Consider the following 20608-nt stretch of genomic DNA (forward strand, 5'->3'; position numbering starts at 1 on the left):
GAAGAATTATGCCTCTGGCCTTCCCGTTATTACACACTACATATTTAACCGGTTCCAGGGTTCCTGTCATACAAAAAAATGACTGAATAAACTCTCCCCTACACGTCTTCCTTAGGTCTCATTATCTTAAAATTTCAGTTCCTTTCTCCCCCTATGGAAGGAGGGAAGGGAAGGGTCGGGGGGGAGTTAACTGAATTTCAGTCTGAAGATTTTATACATTTTCAAGAGCCACCAAACAATCCTGAATATTACTTCTCCCTGGGATTGGAACATTTTGGTTAATATCCAGCACAGATATAAATTATCTAGGTTTGTCTTCCCTTATAATGAAATCATTAGTGCCCTATTACTTCATTCAGTAATGCATACAAAAAAGGCAAATGTCATTAAGGTCCTTTTCCAAAACCGAAGAAATTGAAAAAGGGTAGGAAAAAACGGCAATGCAATAACACTCGAGAGGATGTTGGTTAGTTGAGGCTCCCTAACCCTACTGAATCAAAAAGAAAAAAAGACCTTGCCAAGGTTGCCTCGCAGGTGCTCTCACATCCCCCAGCCCCTTCTAGATTGCCTGTATATACCCTGGCCCTCCACTCCATGCTTTCTCCACCCTATCCATAACAAAAAAAAGCAAATTCCACTACATTGCATGAAAGGAAGTGAAATGTCACTTTCTGGAAGAGCTCTGTCATGTCTCATGATCAGTATGCTGTACTGTAAAGCATCCACAGAAAGCTGTGACAATCTATTTCACAGCCAAATCGAATGTCTTCAAAGAATTACCAACTCATGGAACTGTTTGTCCAGAAATATTTAAAACTGAAACATTAAGGAAAAAAGTTTAGCTTTTTTCCTACTGTTTTGTTTCGCAGGTGAAGATTTTCAGATTAATTCTGACATCCAGATCTGCAAATGGACTGAATTCTAAAATTCATGCTGAAAACAAAGCAGGCTCTGTTCAGAAGAGCAATGTGGACTATCTGTCCTATTTTTTGCTTCAATAGAACAAAATTCTGCTACATGTTAAAACTGAAGTTTTACTTCAAGCATTAAACAAAGGCAGAACCTGCAAGAACACCTGTTGACTGCTGTCCTGCAGTCACAGCTAGCACTTCTGTTACGACTCTTAAACCATCTTGTATCCTAAAAGAATACGCTTTTCTCCAAGAATATTACTATGATAGAATATTTTGTTCTTGGATAACCACCAGTTTATAGGATTTCTTTAAGGAGAATCTCCAGCATACCTTTTTTCTTGTTAAACACTGGGGGATGCTACAGAGTGAGAAGTTGTATGAAAGCATGTCCATGATCTTTGGTATGCCTGTATTCCTTTTTAAAATTTACAGCTCTGTTACCCTTGTTTAAGTGGGGTGCTCTTACTTAGCATTTAAAAAAATAGAAAAGGAAAAAAAAAAAACCAAACTTTTATAATCATGCTTGCTGTTCTCCCCAACACGTTTTATATCCAGCAGCCAATTTAATAATATCCGACAGCAAGATTTCTCTGAAATAGCAAGTTCCTAGAAGCTTTTCAAAAAGAGGTGGCCAGATAAAGATAACCAATTAATGACTCAATAAAAAGAAGTGCTGCATGTAATACCTTCCAACCCTAGCAGACAGGGCAGCAGGACATGCAATGAACACTCTCACCACAGGAAAATCCCAATGGAGGCACAAACTCTTCCACATCAAAGAAGTGGCTTTTCAATTTATGCTACCCCCTTCACAGGTTCCCTGAGAGCTAGTAAGATGCAGGGTCCAGCTAGGAGTCTTCCCAAGGCAAGAGCATTCATAACTTTGGTCTACCCTGTCAAAGCTGCAAGGAACAAAAGGTGAAATCATACTGCAGCTTTCACGTAGCTTAGTTAACGAGCCAGACGATGAGAGAATTCCCAAGGAAGCCAGGTTTTATCTACTGCCATCAAAAAAAGCCTTGCTATTTTCTCTTATGCATCCAAGAGGCACTGTCAAATTTCCTTCTGTGACTTGGAATAATTTATTATATTTTTTTAAAAATATATCAAGAACTTAAAAGAGCACCATTTATTTCATCAGTCAATCTCTAGGATGATTTACAATTGACAGCATATTTTTTTTAATGACTGTAGGATTCAAGCAGTACAGAATAATAATTCAGTTCTACCTTTTTGAGTTATGCACTTTTATTCATATAAAATTCAGGATTTTGAAACTGTTTACCCAGTTTGTTTCCCCAATTTATTCAAACATGGTAAGTGAAAACAGACCACAATGCTGAGAAATAGAATAAAATGGAAATAAGTAAAACCAAACTATTTACACAATTTCAAGCAATTCTTCTGATTTGCATCACAGAGAATAATGAGTTTGAGAAAATAAATAATACTCTGAAAGATATCTTAAGTTCTTTCTTACCATTGACTTTCCCTAAGCCTGGAGCTTTATTTTTCAGTAAAGTCACTTGAATCTGGGGAATGTTTGTGATGTTTGAATTCAAAACAAATTTGAAGTCCACGTGTCCAACCATACAGGCTTTTGGTAGAACCAGTTCAAAGACATGCTCATCCCAGCTGTTGCTGTCAGGAAAAAAAGACGACAATGACCCAGCGTTAAGAGAAAATTCAGATCAAGCAGGCAGCATTACCCAGTGCATTCTCCATCTATGCACACTTTCTTTAACAAGAAGAAAAACTCATTTTGCATTAGTTGACATCCACATGAATTTCTGAAGTAAAAGTCTTTCAAGCTGCAGTTAACCACATTCATTTTGTGAAGAACACATTAAAAGCCAATTGATAAGAGAGGGTGAATCAACGTTCGGATAAAAGTAGCAGTGAAAACATTCCATATTACCTTCATTACAGTACTGTTTCCATATTACTATAAATACCAGTTACTCATTTCTAGGAAAAAAGGAATGGGGGGGGGTGGGGTGGGGAATCACTAGAAAAGGATCTACTAATCAGTGAAGTCTATGAAAGCACGACAGTAACTACCTTGCAATCTCTTAAGTTGGCTTCTTCCATTGGTAAGTGTTAAACAACGTCACTTTCCAGTGGTAGAACAGCCACATCCAGAAGACTCGAAATACTAGTTTCAAATTACTTTTTAAAATACATTTGATAATTTATACAGGATGAGAAGTGCTTCTTACCAGGTGCACACTCAGAAGCCTGCGCTGTGCAAAATGGGTGCAGCTTTCTTTTAATGAGTCATATTTTCCTTTTGAAGCCAACTTTGTTTTACACTGAAAGTGTAAACTTGAGATAAGCACCCCTCAATGATCCCTTAGTTTGACACACTAAGGTTTGCAAAAAATAGTTCAAACCAAAGAGCAATTCAAATAAAACTAATCATGTGTCAATTGTCACATTTGTATACATTTTTAAAATAACTGCACTTCCTGATCTTCTCAATTTATCAGTAAATAATTTTTTAAAATGTAGTAACTTTGATAGCCTGTGATTATTTGTGTAACTGAGAACACTAAGAGACTGAGTATGCTGCTATAAATATTAGATGTTTTTCTAATATCTAAATTACAAAAAGGTATTTTAAATCAAATAATATGCTACACCGAGTATTGTGCAGAAAACCATTTTACAATAGATTAAGGATTGGTACAAAGATATTTAATTCTTTGCATTTTTTACTGTAATATCCCTGAAGGCCATATCTTCCTCAGGCAAGTATAATACACTTATAATGGATTCCAGGTACACACGATGAAAAGGCACGCCAGCTTTCCAGAACAAGCAACATAGAAAAGCAGTGATTTTGGGAGGAAAGATGGACAGAAGCAAAAGATGGGCAGAAGAGAGCTTGTGGTTATGATTTAAGAAGCAACAGTGAAGAATTTTCAGCTAACTGTACAAATAACTCAGGTAAATAAAATAATGAAAATTTATCCTACAACTCCAGGGGAAAAAAAAAACTCTGTTAGCAAATATAATACTAAAAACTTAGAATCACTCATGCCTGTCCTCTGGCTTGGAGAATACGTAGGCCAGTGCAAAACAGGGAGAGGTTTGGGGATTTTTTTTTATGTCTGAGTATTCCTGTAGGTGTCATGCAAAGCATGGACTGAATGAGACATTCAAAGGACCAAGTCTTCTGAAAGACTAAGTAATATTCTGCTCATCCAGTTTAAGTTAAAGATCTAGTACAAAATCAGAAATGAATAATAAACCAATTTGTCTGCAGTAGTCTTTTGTAGTCCATATGTTGCATACAACACATACTGCCGTACCGAATTACAACTGTTGTCTACTCCAGAAATCTATTTTTGACAGAATTCAGCAGCAGATGTCCCAAAGGAAGTTTTAAGTATCTCTCAATAGGCATGTATGGAATAATGATCCTCCATGAAGGTCTCACATTAATCCAACAGTGAAGAGACCTTCTTATACCTGTGGCAATGAACTTCAAAATCTAATTCTGTGATGAGTGAAAAACTCCCTTTTAAACACTTTTTAAATTTCTCATAGCTCTGTTTAAGTGCATCCTCTTTATTCATGTGTAAAGTTTCAGAGAGGCAAAAAAATCAATTTACTTCCTTATTATTTTCTCAATATTTTAGCATATCCATCCTAAATATCACTTTTCTCTGATAATCTAATGCAAGTTCTTTTAGCAAATTTTCTCACCTTTGAAACCCTTCTAAATCTACAGTATCTTTTTAAAGAAGCATACACAATCAAGACTGTTCTAAATGCAAATATACCATCATTCTCACAACTACAAAGTATTTTTCCAATACACTTCTTCATTCCTTTTCTAGAACATCTCATCAATGTTTGAACTTCCACCACAACTGAACTTTGAGCTGCAGACCCATTTCCAGAGATTAAACACTGGAAAGCACATCGGTACCTAGCTCTTCCTTCTTTCACATATTTTCAAATATGTCTGCATAAGATGAATACATATTTCCTATATAAATTTGAGAAAAAGCCAGGAAACTCAGATGTCACTGTTTTATCAAAGCACACTCTGAATTCATGTACTTTTTAAAAAAAGGATTAACCTAATTGAACATTTCAGTTAAATTACCATCGAAGGGGAAATACTGATATTTAGATAATTCATATGGTAAACCACTCTGCTTTTTCTGTTTTCTTTGTTACACAGCCTTTTTAAAATAACAAAGTAGTATTCAAAGAGCATGAGTGTAATATAATGCCATTCCCTAAAATATATTTACAGGATTATCTCCTGCTATCTATTTGAGAAACAAAAGAATTACCATATCAAATTGCATCACTCATCCATCTAACCCTGTAATCCTACATTTTGATAGGAATCAGTAAGAGACACTCAAAGAGGAGATAAAAGGAACCTCATACTAAGGACCAACAAAATAATCCAGAAATCAAAAAGTTTCTTCCAGAGCTAACGTTGCTCTCAATCTTAAGATTGTATATTCTACCCTATGAACAAAAGGACTGTAATACAATCATTTTCATCATGAGTCATTTAGCAGCTGTCAAAGATTTCCAGTACTAAACCAAAACTTTTAACTTTACCTCTTTAAGTTCCCGTTTTACTTTGCAGCAGGCATAATTCTTTTCCTCTAATGAAACAATATTCATAAGCTAATGTTCCACCTATCACCTTCCAAGTAACAGCTATTACATTCACTGTTTGCTTCCTTGTATCTTCATATTGGTAGCTTTTTACTTTTCAACTGTTGCTGAACACACTGGATAATCAATAGTTTTAACTGGAAGTTATTTTGCAAGGAACCACCTCCTTTCCACTTGTTACATACAAAATATTTTACTTACACAAAGCAAAACCACAAGATAAATAAAGGTTTTAAAGCCTATAATGCACTGCAAGTTTTTAACCATACCTTATGAACATTTAATTAAAGCAAGTTCAGCTCGTGTTAGGTGTCAGCCCTGGAAATGCCTGCAACTATTACCTTCCAGAACTGTCTTCCCACCTGGAATGCTTCATTATCACATGCTAGCTTTCACTTATTTATATGACAAGCTTTTTTCCCCGCCACACATGATCTCTAGCTCCCCTAGCATCCTTTGGCTATTTCACCGTTTCCACTGTATGGGCGTTTAGATTCTATATTACTATCCAAACTTATACACCAGTGGGACAAATGTGTGACAGCCTGACCCAAAAAAATCTTGTAGTGCCTTATTACGCACGTCCCTTAATAAAACACACAACACAACTTAGATCTATATTTTGTTTCTCCAAGCATTTTTCAGAAAAACTATGCAAAGCTACTTCAGGTAGGTTTTAATCAACCTTCAAGTAGACTGCAACACTGCTGTTCTAGTCTTTAGGATCCCAGAGGAATTCCAAGTTCTCATGCCACATGTAAAAAACTAAGAAGTACTACACATACCATGTCGGTGCAGTTCATTTCAATGAAAATATTGCCTAAATTTTAGCACAACTAGGGCTCTATACTGGCTTAAGTAAATGTCTCGCATATAAAGATTTAACTTGACATGAACAGACACAAATCCAGATTCTATCTTCTTATTTTAAAAGAAATTATGATACAATTTCATTTAGGATAACTAATTAGTCATACTGGCACCTGCAGCTTGAGTTTTCCGATTAAAAAATGTACTAAGAATGTGTGTACGCATAAGAAGGGTGAATCAGACTTTTATAGAAACAATCAAGAATATCTGGCAAATGTGCTTGTCTAATTATATAATGAAATGGCAACATTTGGCAAACAAAAATACACAAATTCAAAACTTGACTTTTCAATTTGTTTCAAGGTCCACTAAAACAACTGTGGCAATCTCACAAAGACCTATAATGCAGACTACCAAATAGGGATTATCTTTGAAAGTACACATTCTTAAACTTGCAACTACTTAGAAACAATTAAATTGCATGAAATTTGTGATTATACCAGCTATATGAACTAGTTAAGCAATAAATACACACAATTTTTTCTGCACCGTTACCCTACCTACCTGTCCGTCTGTAGCTTCCAAGTGCGAGTATGCTGAGCTGCATCCCCATGGTGCTGCTGGTGCAAATGCTGAGGATGCCGCCTTTGCTGCTGCTCTTGCTGAACTTCTACCCAACAGGGAGGGACAGTGGCTGAAAACCGTGGCGTCAAGGTCTCAAAACGGGTCAGTTCCACCAGGGATGTCAGTGTTTCAAGGGAAAATGGCTGGTCCACCAAAAGATCAACTCCTGAATAATTACAGAACATACATTAATTACTACATAGATATTTTTTCCAGAACACCCTATAAGCAGTTTGAAATATATCCAAACTGCTAGAGGTAAAAGTAACTACGTTATATGAAGTTTCTAAAAAAAAAAAAAAAAAAAAAAAAAAAAAAAAAAAAGACAACAACAAAAAAACCAAACACAAGCAACCAGACAACCCTAGCCTTAAAGCCAGTATCCTTTGAAGGCAGCTCATTTGGAATAAATTTTCTAAGCACTGAGAGCTCTGAGCATGCTATCTGGGATTCAACCAGAAGCATCAAGAAAAAGTAATGAGCCAGCTATACTCTGATGATGTAAAGCTGCTTAAAACATTTTTTTAATACCTCTATTGACTCAGATAAAAAAAAAACCATGAAAGTTTTATATTTCATGAAAACAGACATATGGAATTACTATGCAATCGTAACATTTTTATCACTGTTTAAAACATTACTTCGGCACCTGCTTATGAATATAGACTTGTTTTACGGTGGATTACTAGAATGTCTTGGAAGGCTCCCAATTTAGCTTAAAAGAGGGGTAAGTTAAAAACAAACATGCTTTATGTAATGCACTTAAAAGACACTGGGCCTAGACAAGTATTTTGTCTTGTCTTCATATTCAAGTCTTGTCCTGAGGAAACAAGGATACTAATTGAAGAAGTACTGAAAATTAAAATATCCCAGGGAGACAAACACCTAAAGGAACTCTGAAAATAACCAGGTTTCCTCAGACAAAAAAAAAATTGAAAACTTGAGGGAAAATAAGATATGCACAATGTCAATTTTCTTACGTTTCGAGCATTTTCTCTTAAAAATGCATTTTGGAGAAAATCTTTTACTTGTAAAGAAATGATGATTTTCAGAAGGAGAAAGTTTGCTACCTGACTACTACCGTCACCACCCCAGGGGGAAAAGAAGAAAAAAAAAAATTAAATACACCAACACAAACACCATCCTCCCCAGTGAAGTCTGAACCTAGAGACTATCTTGCAAAGCAAGCCAGGTTGAAACCATAATAACAAGATTACATCCTCCAGCTTGAGAGTAGAAAGGCACATGCAATTCTTTCCAAAAAGCGGAGAAGCTCAAGATGAGATACCCAGTGTCAGGCAAAAAATTCACTCTCATTGCAACAACTATGTTTTCTACTTTTCAACCTAGGAGGCAGGAAAATGCTGGAGAGATTAGAAATTAGAAATGCTTTAGAACTCCAGTTTCAATAATACAGCAAACACCTTCCTTTTTTTACTGCCAAATGTGAACCTCATTGGCTAGATGACACTGCAATGAGAAGTGAGATCATAGCTCAAACTGTGCAACAGTTCTATCTTTGAGTAGACTGGATTTTTTCTGCTTCTTTCTCCCACCCTCTCCAACAGAAACAATTACAAATTCAGAGTATTCAGAGCAACCACATGTAATGTGGTATCAACCCCTAAAATTTGAAAAAGGAAGGGCTTAACTTTCCAGTGCTGTCAAGTATACTCGGCTTCTTTTGCAAAATTACATGATTTTTGTTATATTGTAATAGTGAGTTATGACAAGCTGAAGTTCTAATAGCAAACTTGAAAAAGAGTTTTAAACTGGTCAGGAAAACTAATATTCTTTTTCAATTTTCTTCTAAAAAAAATATTTTAGATCACTTCACCACAAAAAATCCTCCGCTCCTTAAAAAGGAAATAATAATTTTAACCTAATCTAAGATTTACAACTCAGTAAGGTTAACATATTTCCTTCTAAAACAATACAACTTAAAATGTATCCAAGTTGTACATGCAGGCTAGAAAATAAAATTTAAGGAATACATTCCAGAATGCCAACAACAGAGAAAAATAAACACACGAACAAAACCCACAATATATATTAAAAATATATGGACAAAAGCTTGTGCTTGTTGCTGTGCTTTCTATCCTGACTACAGCATCTTTTAGCTACAGAGAACACCAAAGTGATTTCATAAAAACACCCTGCTGCTGCCTGCCATCAGCTGTGAACAAGATGTATAGATCAAGACTTTATGCTCAGTAAGGTCTGCCTAGGAGTTCATTTCCCCAAATAGAAAGCTTTCTGTTGAGCTATGTCTCTGAAAAACACACTAAGACAATAGTGGAAGAAAACGTTTTTTCTGCTGTTTAGTACTTGGATCAAAATAGAAGCAACACTGATGTTATAAATGTTGGGGGCAATGTCTGATCATAATCCATACGCATGCTGACAGCTTCATTACTTAGAAAATGTTTGCACAGTCCTAGCAATCATTTGCACATTATACGCTAAGAATCCAGTATGATTGACTTTAGTATCCTTAACCTGGTTAGTTCAGACTGAGCTCTGCAACCACCATTTGGTTTCAACTCTTCACTCCAGTCCCCTCATTTCAGTGCTGGCTTCCTATGACTATTAAGCTTCTCTCACAGCTTTTAGTGGCTCAGTTTGATGCCACAAAAAAACAGTACTCAATTTATCTCATCATTACTGTGTATCCAACAACTCTCTGGAAACCATTACAGACCACGATCAAGCAATACTACACTAAATTATATGACTACTTAAAGGAGGACCTGCAGCTTGTGGACAATCTAAAGATACAGCTACTTTGAAGTCTCTACATAAGTAAATCCCTTTCTTGTTCCAATAAGCCATATTCAAGCCTATACTGAAGGCTGGATAGGGAGGAGAACAAGAAAACAAACAACAAAAAAATTTTGCCTATTACAGTATTGGCAGAATTTAAACAGTCATGATCATCAATTTAATTAATCAGGTCAGTCAAAGTTACCATTTGATTGCAAGTCACTTAAATCTGTTGATAAGCTATTGTACAGGGAATGCATCTATTGAAGCACGTCTATGTCCTGGATACTCATATTCTCTTTATTGCTTTATTTGCCATTAGCAAAAGAAGAAAGGTACAGAAGAAAGCCAGACTTCTTTCCCTCACATATGTACAATGGTTTATTACCTAGCAGTTTTCAAACTTCAGGAATGGCTCCTTTGGTGAAAAAGAGGAGGAGAGGGAGAAATTCAGTCCTCAAAGCAGAGAAGACTGACAGCAACTGCTGTACTGCTGCTTACAGATAATCTTATGACAAAAAGCATCTTTTCCTTCCCTCTTTTCATTGCCTCTTGTGGAGTAAAATCAGGGGTCATACAAACACAACACAACTTATGAGTGTTACAGGGCTGGCAGCAAGCAGGGGTTTGAGGAGAATGACAGCAAGTAGCCTGTTGACAACAAAGAAGCCATGATCCAAAACGGTCCCTGTACTGCCACTCAGTCCTCTCCCAGCTTTTTTTGTCCTCTGCAGCTGCATGCAAAGACACTCCCCACCACGCACATGCACACACAAAATTAACATCGCTTCTCTGAAATAGTCATAGCTCCATGAATGATTTATTTCCATTGTATCATTGCTTTATCTTCATGCTATATATTATTTATTCTTGTATTTCATATTCTAGGTCATCTATTCCCAGTATATCCCTATTTCTATCCCAACAGACATGACCAAAACCTCCAAACTCCAACCCAACTAAAATAATTATGCTTTGTGTCTCTATCTTCAACAATTGCAGGTTAAAACAAAATGAAAACCATAACAGTTTTACAGCGCTCTCATAAACAATTCCCTTTAAAACTCAAAGCAAGACTATATATATATATATATATATATACACACACACACACACACACACTTTAAAAACCTCAGCATGACTCAAATATTCCTCAGGCTTAACCAGCAAAATTAGATTTGTTGTTAAGTTCTAGTAGCAAGTTATCTATACTAAAGCATTTTGGATGAGGGCTGAGAAAAGATCGAGAGGCCCACACAGGATCTCCCATAACCTGCATACTCACTGTTCTCCCTTACAAGCAGGAGGAGACCCTCACATTTCTCCCCTTCTACCTGACTACAAAAGGAACAACCTTCTCAGCCAACTCCTTATTTTACCTAAGTGGGCCACGATACTACAAAAGGCAGCAGACTGGTGGCAGGACTGGTATATGAGAACTGCAGTAAAGACAAGACCCAAATATGATGTTTAGGGTAAAAATAGAATTTGGACAATTAGAAACAATTATTTCTTGCTGTCCAAGGGTAGACAGCCTTTCCAGGAAGGGAACTAGTAGGTAAATGACAGCAGAATTTGAGCATAGCTCAACCCAACTGCTAAAAACAAAAATCCAAGAGTTCACATCATAAGCTTAATTTATCAACAGCAATTGTGCTGCTTGAAGTATAGAGAGCATCAACCTCACTGTGAGCAACAATACCTGTTGAATACATGTTTTCTACAGTTTTATTAAGTAGAGCTGTACAGCTTCTGCATGAAACTTTAAGGCAATTTTACATAATGAACATATGATTTTAATTCCAAATAAAGAGCTCAAGCCTATTTAAACTATGAGGGAAGTTCAGTGCCTGCACAATTACCTGTTTTTCCCTGCCTGCCACACTTAAAATAACATGTAGACACTGGCAAAACAATCAGTTATACAAAAGCTGGGTTTTTTTAAATCAGGAACTGCTAAAGTGTTATGCTTGTACATAACCAGTGATAGACATACAGCAACTACAGAACTCCAACTTCAGGCAGCAAAAAAGTATAAAGCAGCATGCTATTAAATAACTCAAAATCATCTTAATACGCAACTTCAAAAAAATTACAAAAGCATTTTTACTTATGATACATTTAAACATGTGCAATTTACCTGTAATGCCTGGACTAGAAGGGTTAGATAAGGGCTTGGTGCCTTCTGATGATTGTTCTACACTTTTGGAAAGGGATCCATCTACAAGTATATCAGCTTCGTCTATGTCGTCGCAGGTCCCTCCAATCTGAAGGAAATGAAGTTCTCCACCTAAAATCATCACAGACAACAAAAGAAGAAAGTTTAGACAAGCATACAGCTAAACTCAACTCACAAGACAGGCTTGCAGTTGAAGTGCTACACAATTATGACAGTAATTATGCAGGACCTGAAACCAGTAGATTATACAGGAATACTCATTTTGCTTTACTACTACAAATTTTTTCAGGGTAAATGCAAAACAGAACTACAAGAACTGCAGTTGTGAATGGCATCAAAGGAAAAAAAAATAGGGGGAGGGGGTTACAAGGTAATTAACTAAGGAAACCTCAATAGAAACCCAAAATCATAACCATTATGATGCTTTCCATAATCCAAATTATGCTTTTAAACAGAAAATATTCCATCATGTCAACTGAAGGCCTACACTACCTCATTTGTACAGGCTGCATAAATTTCCTTTTAAAGTTCAATATTTGAGAATTGAAAAATCACTTCCCCACTGAACTCTCCTAACTGAGCGGCTCTTCACATTATTTCAACAAACCTGGAATTACAACACTAATCACGTCAACAGTCAAAAGAGCAAGTCCAAAATTTTCAATGGACACAATGTTTTGATGGAAGCTTGAAATCATTCATGGAAGTTGCCCATTATTCACCACTACAGATATACATAGATGAATTCTGTCATTTACAAAGAAGTCACCAAGAAGGAATGCTCAATTTTACATAAGGTTGGGGGGAGGGGAAGGACTGTTAACAGTTTCAGAAGTTACAAAAATCCTAATCAGTAGGATTGAAATAGGAAAATCCTAGGGTAGGCCTTCCATAGTTTTTCTGAAAACTGATTACAGACTATCCTTCAGCATCTGACTAACATTATGACAAACCCTGTTATGCAAATTATCAAGGTAATCTGAAACAAACAAACTTGAGATAATATACATAATAAAAACTCAAGATAAAAGCATAATCAGCAGGTACATGTTCTGAACTGTGAGGAGTGAGGGGAACAAAACAGACAGCAATAGAGAGGCACAGTGAGGCAGAGAGCGAGTGTGTGAGAGGCACAGAGAGAAGATGCCCAAGAGGCACAGAGAGAGCTGGTACAGGTTTTTTTCTGGATCTCAATAAGAAAGGCCCAACAACAAATAGCTTAATAAAACAGCTGTTTTAACAAGACAGAATAAAAAGAGGAAAATAATAGCTCAAATGACCAAAAAGGAAGAATCTCTCCATGGAAAGAATCTGCACAGTGTGTTGTGGGAAAATCCAGCCAGGGTCTGGGTGATGCTGCATGAAAGCAGTGCTCCCAGCATCTGAAGGGACATGAGATTTTCTCACTATCTATATTTCTCTTTTTAGTCTATCTCATTAAAACAGCTATTTCATTAAGCCATTAAGCCATTTGTTGGTGGGGCCTTTCTCATGTAGATCCAGTAAGAAGCCTGTACTTCCGCCCTTTCAGCCTCAACCCATCCACCCCTGGTGCAGAACAGTACATCCCAAGTAGATCTCAAGAGTGGAGGGGGAAAAAAAAAAAATAGTTCTAGCAAATAACACTTACAATGAGTTTCCTTGAAATTAAACAGAGCACAAATGAGAATTTTGCTCAAACAAAGAGAATTAGCAACACGTTAGAAAACACAGACCTTGACAGCTTCATTTGGTAATAAGCCAAACCTCAGTTTGTTTCCCATTCTGTTTACTGCTCAAAGATCAATGATCAGAATCTACTCAACGATCAAAACCAGATAATCTCCTGTCCTGGAAATAAAGTACACCCTCACGCAATGGAAGTTCAATACACTGACTTGCACCATCTCCTGGCTCACAGCAGAAGAGACGCTGAAGAACTTCATAAAGTTTTTCTAAGGGAAAGTTATGCCAAGGTCTCACTTATTCCATAGATGGTTGGGTAGGGTTTGATTTTAAAGAAACAAAACCTTGGTTCTCAAATTAAGTTTCTGAGTTTCTGTCACTATTTAACAGCAGCAAAAAACGTCCTTACCATTTTATCCATACTACAAGAGGAAGAGAGAGTCACAAACCCTACATTCCTGAAAGACTCCAGGACTTTTCCAAGAAACAGCCTGTGCTAAACTTGAGAGAACTCACTTCCTCATATTTGTTTTTAAAAAGCTTCTGTAAAGAAGTTTATCATGAACTTCAGTTACACAGTATTAGCCTATAAAAATATTAGTGCTTATGCACACTTTCCAAAACGTGCAGGTAGCTTTGCTTCTGTATCACAAAAGAGGCATTTGTTCTCCTAGAACATCCAAAGACGACCTTCTGATGATGTATACTTAATTACTTGTTTCAAAGATACCATAGTTCCTATAGTCAAGTGCCAGGAAAAAAGTCAATGCTGTTTTTTTGGTTTGGGGTTTTTTTTTTGGCGTTACTACTGGCTCATGGTATGCACTACTAGGCTGAAACAGTGACTCATCTGGTGCTTTCTAATTCTAGCCAGGTAGCAAACATCATAAGTAGTAGTTTATCTGAAGACTTCTCTGCTTGCATCACTTTGACAGAGGCGATAAATGCTTCTGTTGCACTACCAAGAAGATATGAAAGCTGACACTGACTTACTCAGTGATCACAAAGGAGAATAATTGGAAACCAGCATTATTACACTTCCCGAAAATAAGAGGTAACACATTCAAGACATTGTTAATTTAATTCTGAATTGTATTTAAAATCTGTAATTTGCTTGGACTCAAGAACGTGGTGGGTTATACAAACATAACGTAAGAATCATAAATCCATCCAAATAAATCCCAAGCTTCCTTCTAGCAAAACAGTTATCAGTTCCAGGAAAGCAGCATTGGCGCAAGATAGAGAACATGTCAGAGACTAGGCCACTGCAGTTAAAGTCAATCTGGTGAAATGTTCACTATCCCAAATGTATCCTGCACTCTGGCAGGAGTCTGGAAGAGTGACACAATTGTCGACAGCAAATCACAACAGAAGGACACGGTTGAACAATACCCGAATAGTTAAAGGAATTAAGAAAACAAAGCCATACCACAGGAAACTATCCACTAAACAACTTATAGTTCTCCTTGTCTCACCACTGGGCTGTAGAGAAAGGGTTAGCTCTAAACATACTAGTTCAGAACACTTGAAAAATGTCCTCAAGAAAGTTTCCCCAAAACCTCACTCCAACAGAATTTACACTATTCTTGGAGATTTCAGCTGTAAAATTCCATCCCGGCTTACGAAAAAATAGAATGCAATTGAATAGGGACAAGTGAAAGTTACTATGCCTACCAAGAAATAATTAAATGCACTATTACAGGATGAAGAAAAATCAGCTAGCCAGCAGTTCTGTCAAAGAGGCTCTTGTGAGTCAGAAGATAAACCTGATTCAATTTCCTGCTCAAAAGTGCAAACATCCCACTATGTATACGCACACATGGTATGTAGAGACTGCAGAGCTGCTAAGGAATTCTTCTGTTCCATTCAAAGACATCTGTAGGATTACTGTGCCTGGTTTTGGGGATCTCATCAAGAAATATGTGGACTGACTTGAGCAGGTTTTTTGGGAGGGGAGAGTAAGGGGTTTTTTTCTTCCAAAGCCCCTGAGGAAAGTTTAAAAGGATTGGAGATATTCAGCTTAAGAAAATAAATGGTTGGAGGAGGACGACAGTACCTAAATAAACTCTGTCTTCCCCTCCTTTTCTGAAGCAATCTCTTTGCCATGTTCATAAAGGATAGTAATGACTCCCATCAGCAAAGATGATACAGGCTAAACACCAGCGGGGGGGGGGGGGGGAATCATCATCAAGGACAGCATGCAGTAGAAGAAATTTCGTGAGTAGGCTGTTAAATTTCCATGTTGAAGATCTTGAAAAACAGGCTGATCAGTACTCTACTTCTGAATGGGTAAGTGTAATTGATCCTGACTTGAAGATGATCTCTTAGCATCACTTCCAACACTAATTCTGATGTGGAAAAAAAACTCGACCTCTCCCCAGTCCCATTAGACTCCATTGCCTATGAAGGCAGAAAACTGAAAACACTAAATTGATTCCTGAACTTCAAATACACCAGCATGCAAGGCTGACAAAGCCTAATGGCATGGAAGAGACAAATAAGATATCCAAACAAAACCAGAAAAAAGCTACAGAGAGTAATTAATACACTATATACAACTCAAGAGCAAGAAATCTGTTATAATTGAAAGGTACAAGATTTGGGGGAATCAATTCTCAAATGTATGAAAGTGCCATCCAGTTCTGCCAGGCTTGCAACACAAAATATTAGCACAGACAACTCACTTCCGACATACCAAACTCCAGTCTGAAAAAACACTTTCTCCAACAAAGGGGAGTGACTAGAAAAACTCTTGTTATAATGTAGCACTGCAGGCAAGAATTTAGGAGAATTATGTATATAGAAAAGAACATGAAAAAAAGAATGATCACAAAACAGACACCTCAAACAATGAGTAAGATGCAAATGTACATGATGGGTTACATTCAGTGTTTGTGGTCTTCTTTTACAACCTCCAACTCTGACTAATTCAGAAATAGACAATATTCAAAAGAACTGATCCAATGTGATCTAGAGGTCAATATGTGTGAGAAGCAGATTATGGAACTTCAATTGGAGCTGGGTCTTTTTGTCTGTCAGCTCTGACGCAATATAGGCAGAAAAGAGAACCGCTAGGATGAAAAAGCACTGGAGTTGTTCTTTCTTATGATGAAAATAAGTAGGAAAACCTCTTTTTTTCCCCTGCTTTCCCCCAAACTACTTCCAAACAATAATTAAACTGAAAATACAACTAAATTAATTTAGGGAACTACTGAAGAACCACTTCTTAAAAAATCAAATTGACTTTCTGTTGAGAAATTTTTTGCTAGATGTAATGCAAAGACAAATACTAGCATTTTCAACAGAACTCAACAGGGAAATGATTTACTGTAAAACCTTCACTCAACACAGACATTCAAAAACTAGATTTGTGAAAGAATTAGATTGCAAATTTCAGGTAAGCACAATCCAGGAATGTTTCACTCACTAGAAGGAACTCAAGCACTCAAACAGATCATACAGACTTTAACACCTACTCAATCAGACAGTCTGGCAGGGAAGTACCTGCTTCACCACAACACCATGAACATTTCCACTTCTTGTAGCATTTGTTTGAAATGCCACCTCATTTTCCTACTCAGTAATATTTCTTCGGAGAGATTCAGACACTGAAGTTTGTAACTTGACCACGGAGAACATCAGTAGTGGTGAAAGACAGAAAATTGACAATTCTTAATGATCTTTTTAAAAATACTCCCAGAAACACAACTATGCACAATTTTCAAAATTGCCAAAACAAAATACAAGCACAGCTTTGCACCTTTATGTTAGATAAAAAAGGATCACTTCAGATACGTCCATTTTTCCACCTCATTCCATAATCTAAAGCAAAGTTCAACAAAATTGCCTGAATGGCAAACACAGCTGAACAGCTAAACTAAGGAAACAATCCAAAACAAACCCAACAAAAGAAAAAAGTAGAATGTATACTATGGACTGTTTTCTTAAATAATTTTTGGTAGGTCTGTAATTTAAAAAAAGAAATATAATTAGATGAAAACTGAGATATAAAGAAGGCGGTGACAACTGTAGCTCTGGAAATTTATGCATCCAAAACAAACTATATCTGATCCTCTTAAACACCAGATAATAGGCTTCAAACATCATCAGAAGATCACCCTACAGCTGTAACCCTATTCAAAAACAATACCTGTCAGCCTACTGCATAGTTTTATAACAAAGAATTTACTTATTTTGGATGCTACAAAAGCAGAATTTAAGCTGTTTTGTGTTAATGACACAAGACAAAACGTTTAAAACCCCCATATGATAACACACAAAGCGCTACTAAGAGGGATATTAACTATAGTCTACCTTGGCCAAAGCGAAGAGAAGAAAGCAGAATACAAAGAGATTAAAGTCCACTATGTTTGCTTAACAGAACTGGAACCAAGAGTATACTTGCACACTTCCCCCAGAGGTCAGCTCCAGGTAATCCTTGCAGAAACAGAGAAGCACCTGAAGCTGATACCAAGAAATAACGTTTTGAAGTGGGATAAGAATAATTATTCCCAACTCAAAGATGGATGATGTCAAATGCAGGTCTAAAACACCTTTACATAAAACCACTCAAAACTTGAAACACCCATTCACACAGAGGTTTCTTTTCAGTTATATCTTAAAGGCAGCTAAGGGAAAAATTATATGATCTACCAATGAAAATAATATGTGAACAAGCAGGAACAGCAGAAAAAAAAAAGGCTATTCTGCATCCAAAACTTTCAGACATAAAGTACCTCTTCGCCTACTCCCACCATCCAAGCAAGTAAACAGGAAAGAATATACTGCTCAGCTTATATTCTTGAATAGTTTTCCAACAACATCCAAGCATTTCCAGTGCATGTAGGTTCCAAATCTTCTACTTAACGTTTTCACTTATGTCTCTGCACTAGAATCTACTTGCTAGAAGGATTAATGTTGAATACATCAGTGAATATAGCTATTCTACTTTCAAGACATATCTTCCCAACACTGTCAGACTGCAGACACCATCCCATACATGGTAGTAAATATAGAGGAGCAAAGACCTCAAAGTGTTTTTGGAAGAAGCCTAAGAAAACTGCATTTAAGAAAAAATAATAATTTAAAAAAAAAAATCTCAGCTGCCTAGCAGATAAGCAAGCAATTTTACCGACTTACAGCAGAAACATTAAAGGATGATTACGATTCAACACAACAAAAATTATGCAAAACCTATTCCTTACAGCAAGTTATTCAAATGTACAATAAGATATAGGATAAAAAAAGTTATATTAATAGTTGAGCTTTTTGATTTGCTTTTTCTTTTAGTATTCCTGAGTTTTATGCAGTACAGTTATTTATAAACATTTAAGATCAAGTCATTCTTTACAAAGCTTCATATTTTGGTATAAACGTTAGGACTCTGAGGCTTCAGACATATCTAGTATCAGATCCTGAAATCCAGACTTCCAATGGACATTGGTCCCTAAATATTTACGATGGCTTTGGACTTAATTTCTCAAAAGTGAGAGAAATTATACCAGAAGTGATTGAAATGTTAAAAAAGGAATAGAAATTGAAAGTTTCTAAAGACATTTGAACAATGAAAATAATTAATCTGAAGTTCATTCTAATTTGGTTACAGAGCAGAAAATCAAGTTCCAAATGGAGGTGCAGTGGGTGTAAATGAAAGATAAGAATAATCAACGTATGAAGGAAAAAAAAAAAAATCAAGAGTTATTGAAGTACTATATTCAAAAGAGGAAACTTGAGGGCAGAGGGATACCTGTGGCATGTAGGACTACAGGAGAAAAAACCCAAAATCCCAGTCATCTTAAAGGCAGCAAGAACAAAAGAAGTCACAGCAAAGCTATTTATAAATTACTAGATGGATATCATAACACTTTCAGAGAGAAAAAAATACAGAGATATTTACTGAAAAAGCAGAATGATGTGCTTGTCTATTATGAGGAAGATGAAGTATTCTCCAGTCAGTAACAGAAGTGGTGGTTATCTAGGCAGAAGAGACAAATACTCCTACGCACACAGAATAAATGCTCCCTACTCAACAGACCTGCACATCTTACACTCAAAGTCCCAAAACAGGTTTAGATAATACCAAGTGCTACAAGAATATAATTACCATACACGCTAACACTGGATAGGAAAGCATCGTGCACAGTAACAATAAGCCCTTTAACTTTTATCATTAATCTTAAAACACAAGAAAGACAGAATAGATTTGATGTAAGAAAGAAATGAATAGCAGTACAATTCTATAGAAAAAAACCTTAGCAAGGTTTGTTTTTTTTTAAATGAGGTAATGCAGTTTGATCAGCAAAGTACAGGTAAAAACATTATGACATGGATATGACATACTAAGTTTTCAAAGGCAATTAACCTTTCAGCTAGAGTTCCATTTTAACTAGGAAAAAGTGTGCATTATTAAATAAAGCTAAAACAGTTTAATAGACATTTCTTCAAAAGCAGTTATCAAAAGAGAACAATTTAGTAAATATGAATGTTTCCATTGGGAATCTGCAAACATAAATACTAATTGCTAACATGGGATGTTTTCATGCATACTAAAAAAGCAAATATAAAATCTCCACTGCTAAAACTCTTGGTAGGTAAGTGATAAACACAGAGCCCTTAACAGACATGAGATTTTTACAATAAGCTTGACTTTATCTGTTGGAAATAACAAGTCAATCTGATTTGAGTTTAACAACTGTTCATAGGAGGACTGTGTAATCAACATGACACCACCATGAGAGGAGCAAATGTGTCGATTTAAATTCTTCTAGTAGAGATAAAGTTCAAGGTGATATTGGTGGGAGTTCATTTGAAATGTGTGAACGATCCCATCAGCTTAGCACCTCTGAGAGGCTAAGCGTTTCCACCAGAGCTGCATTCAAGCGCAGAAGAACTAAATGAGACATTGGTGCATGGAGGAACTCAGCTGGATGACACCAGAGCTGTTTCCACTGCCCCAGTGTGACACAAGGAAGCGGGGAGGTGTGTGGTGGTTTGGGGGCTTCTA

At 36.5% G+C, this 20608-nt stretch overlaps 1 protein-coding gene across 1 annotated transcript in view; it reads right to left on the reverse strand.

Moving 5' to 3' along the window:
* The window catches only part of BIRC6 (baculoviral IAP repeat containing 6), a 192058-nt gene that overhangs the window by 140519 nt on the left and 30931 nt on the right, over positions 1 to 20608 (reverse strand). The window contains 3 exon segments of the mRNA XM_050894500.1: positions 2395 to 2555; positions 6939 to 7164; positions 11902 to 12051. Coding sequence (XP_050750457.1) covers positions 2395 to 2555; positions 6939 to 7164; positions 11902 to 12051 — 537 coding nt within the window.

The sequence above is a fragment of the Gymnogyps californianus genome, chromosome 3, assembly GCF_018139145.2.
Source record: "Gymnogyps californianus isolate 813 chromosome 3, ASM1813914v2, whole genome shotgun sequence".
Classification (NCBI taxonomy): Eukaryota; Metazoa; Chordata; class Aves; order Accipitriformes; family Cathartidae; genus Gymnogyps; species Gymnogyps californianus.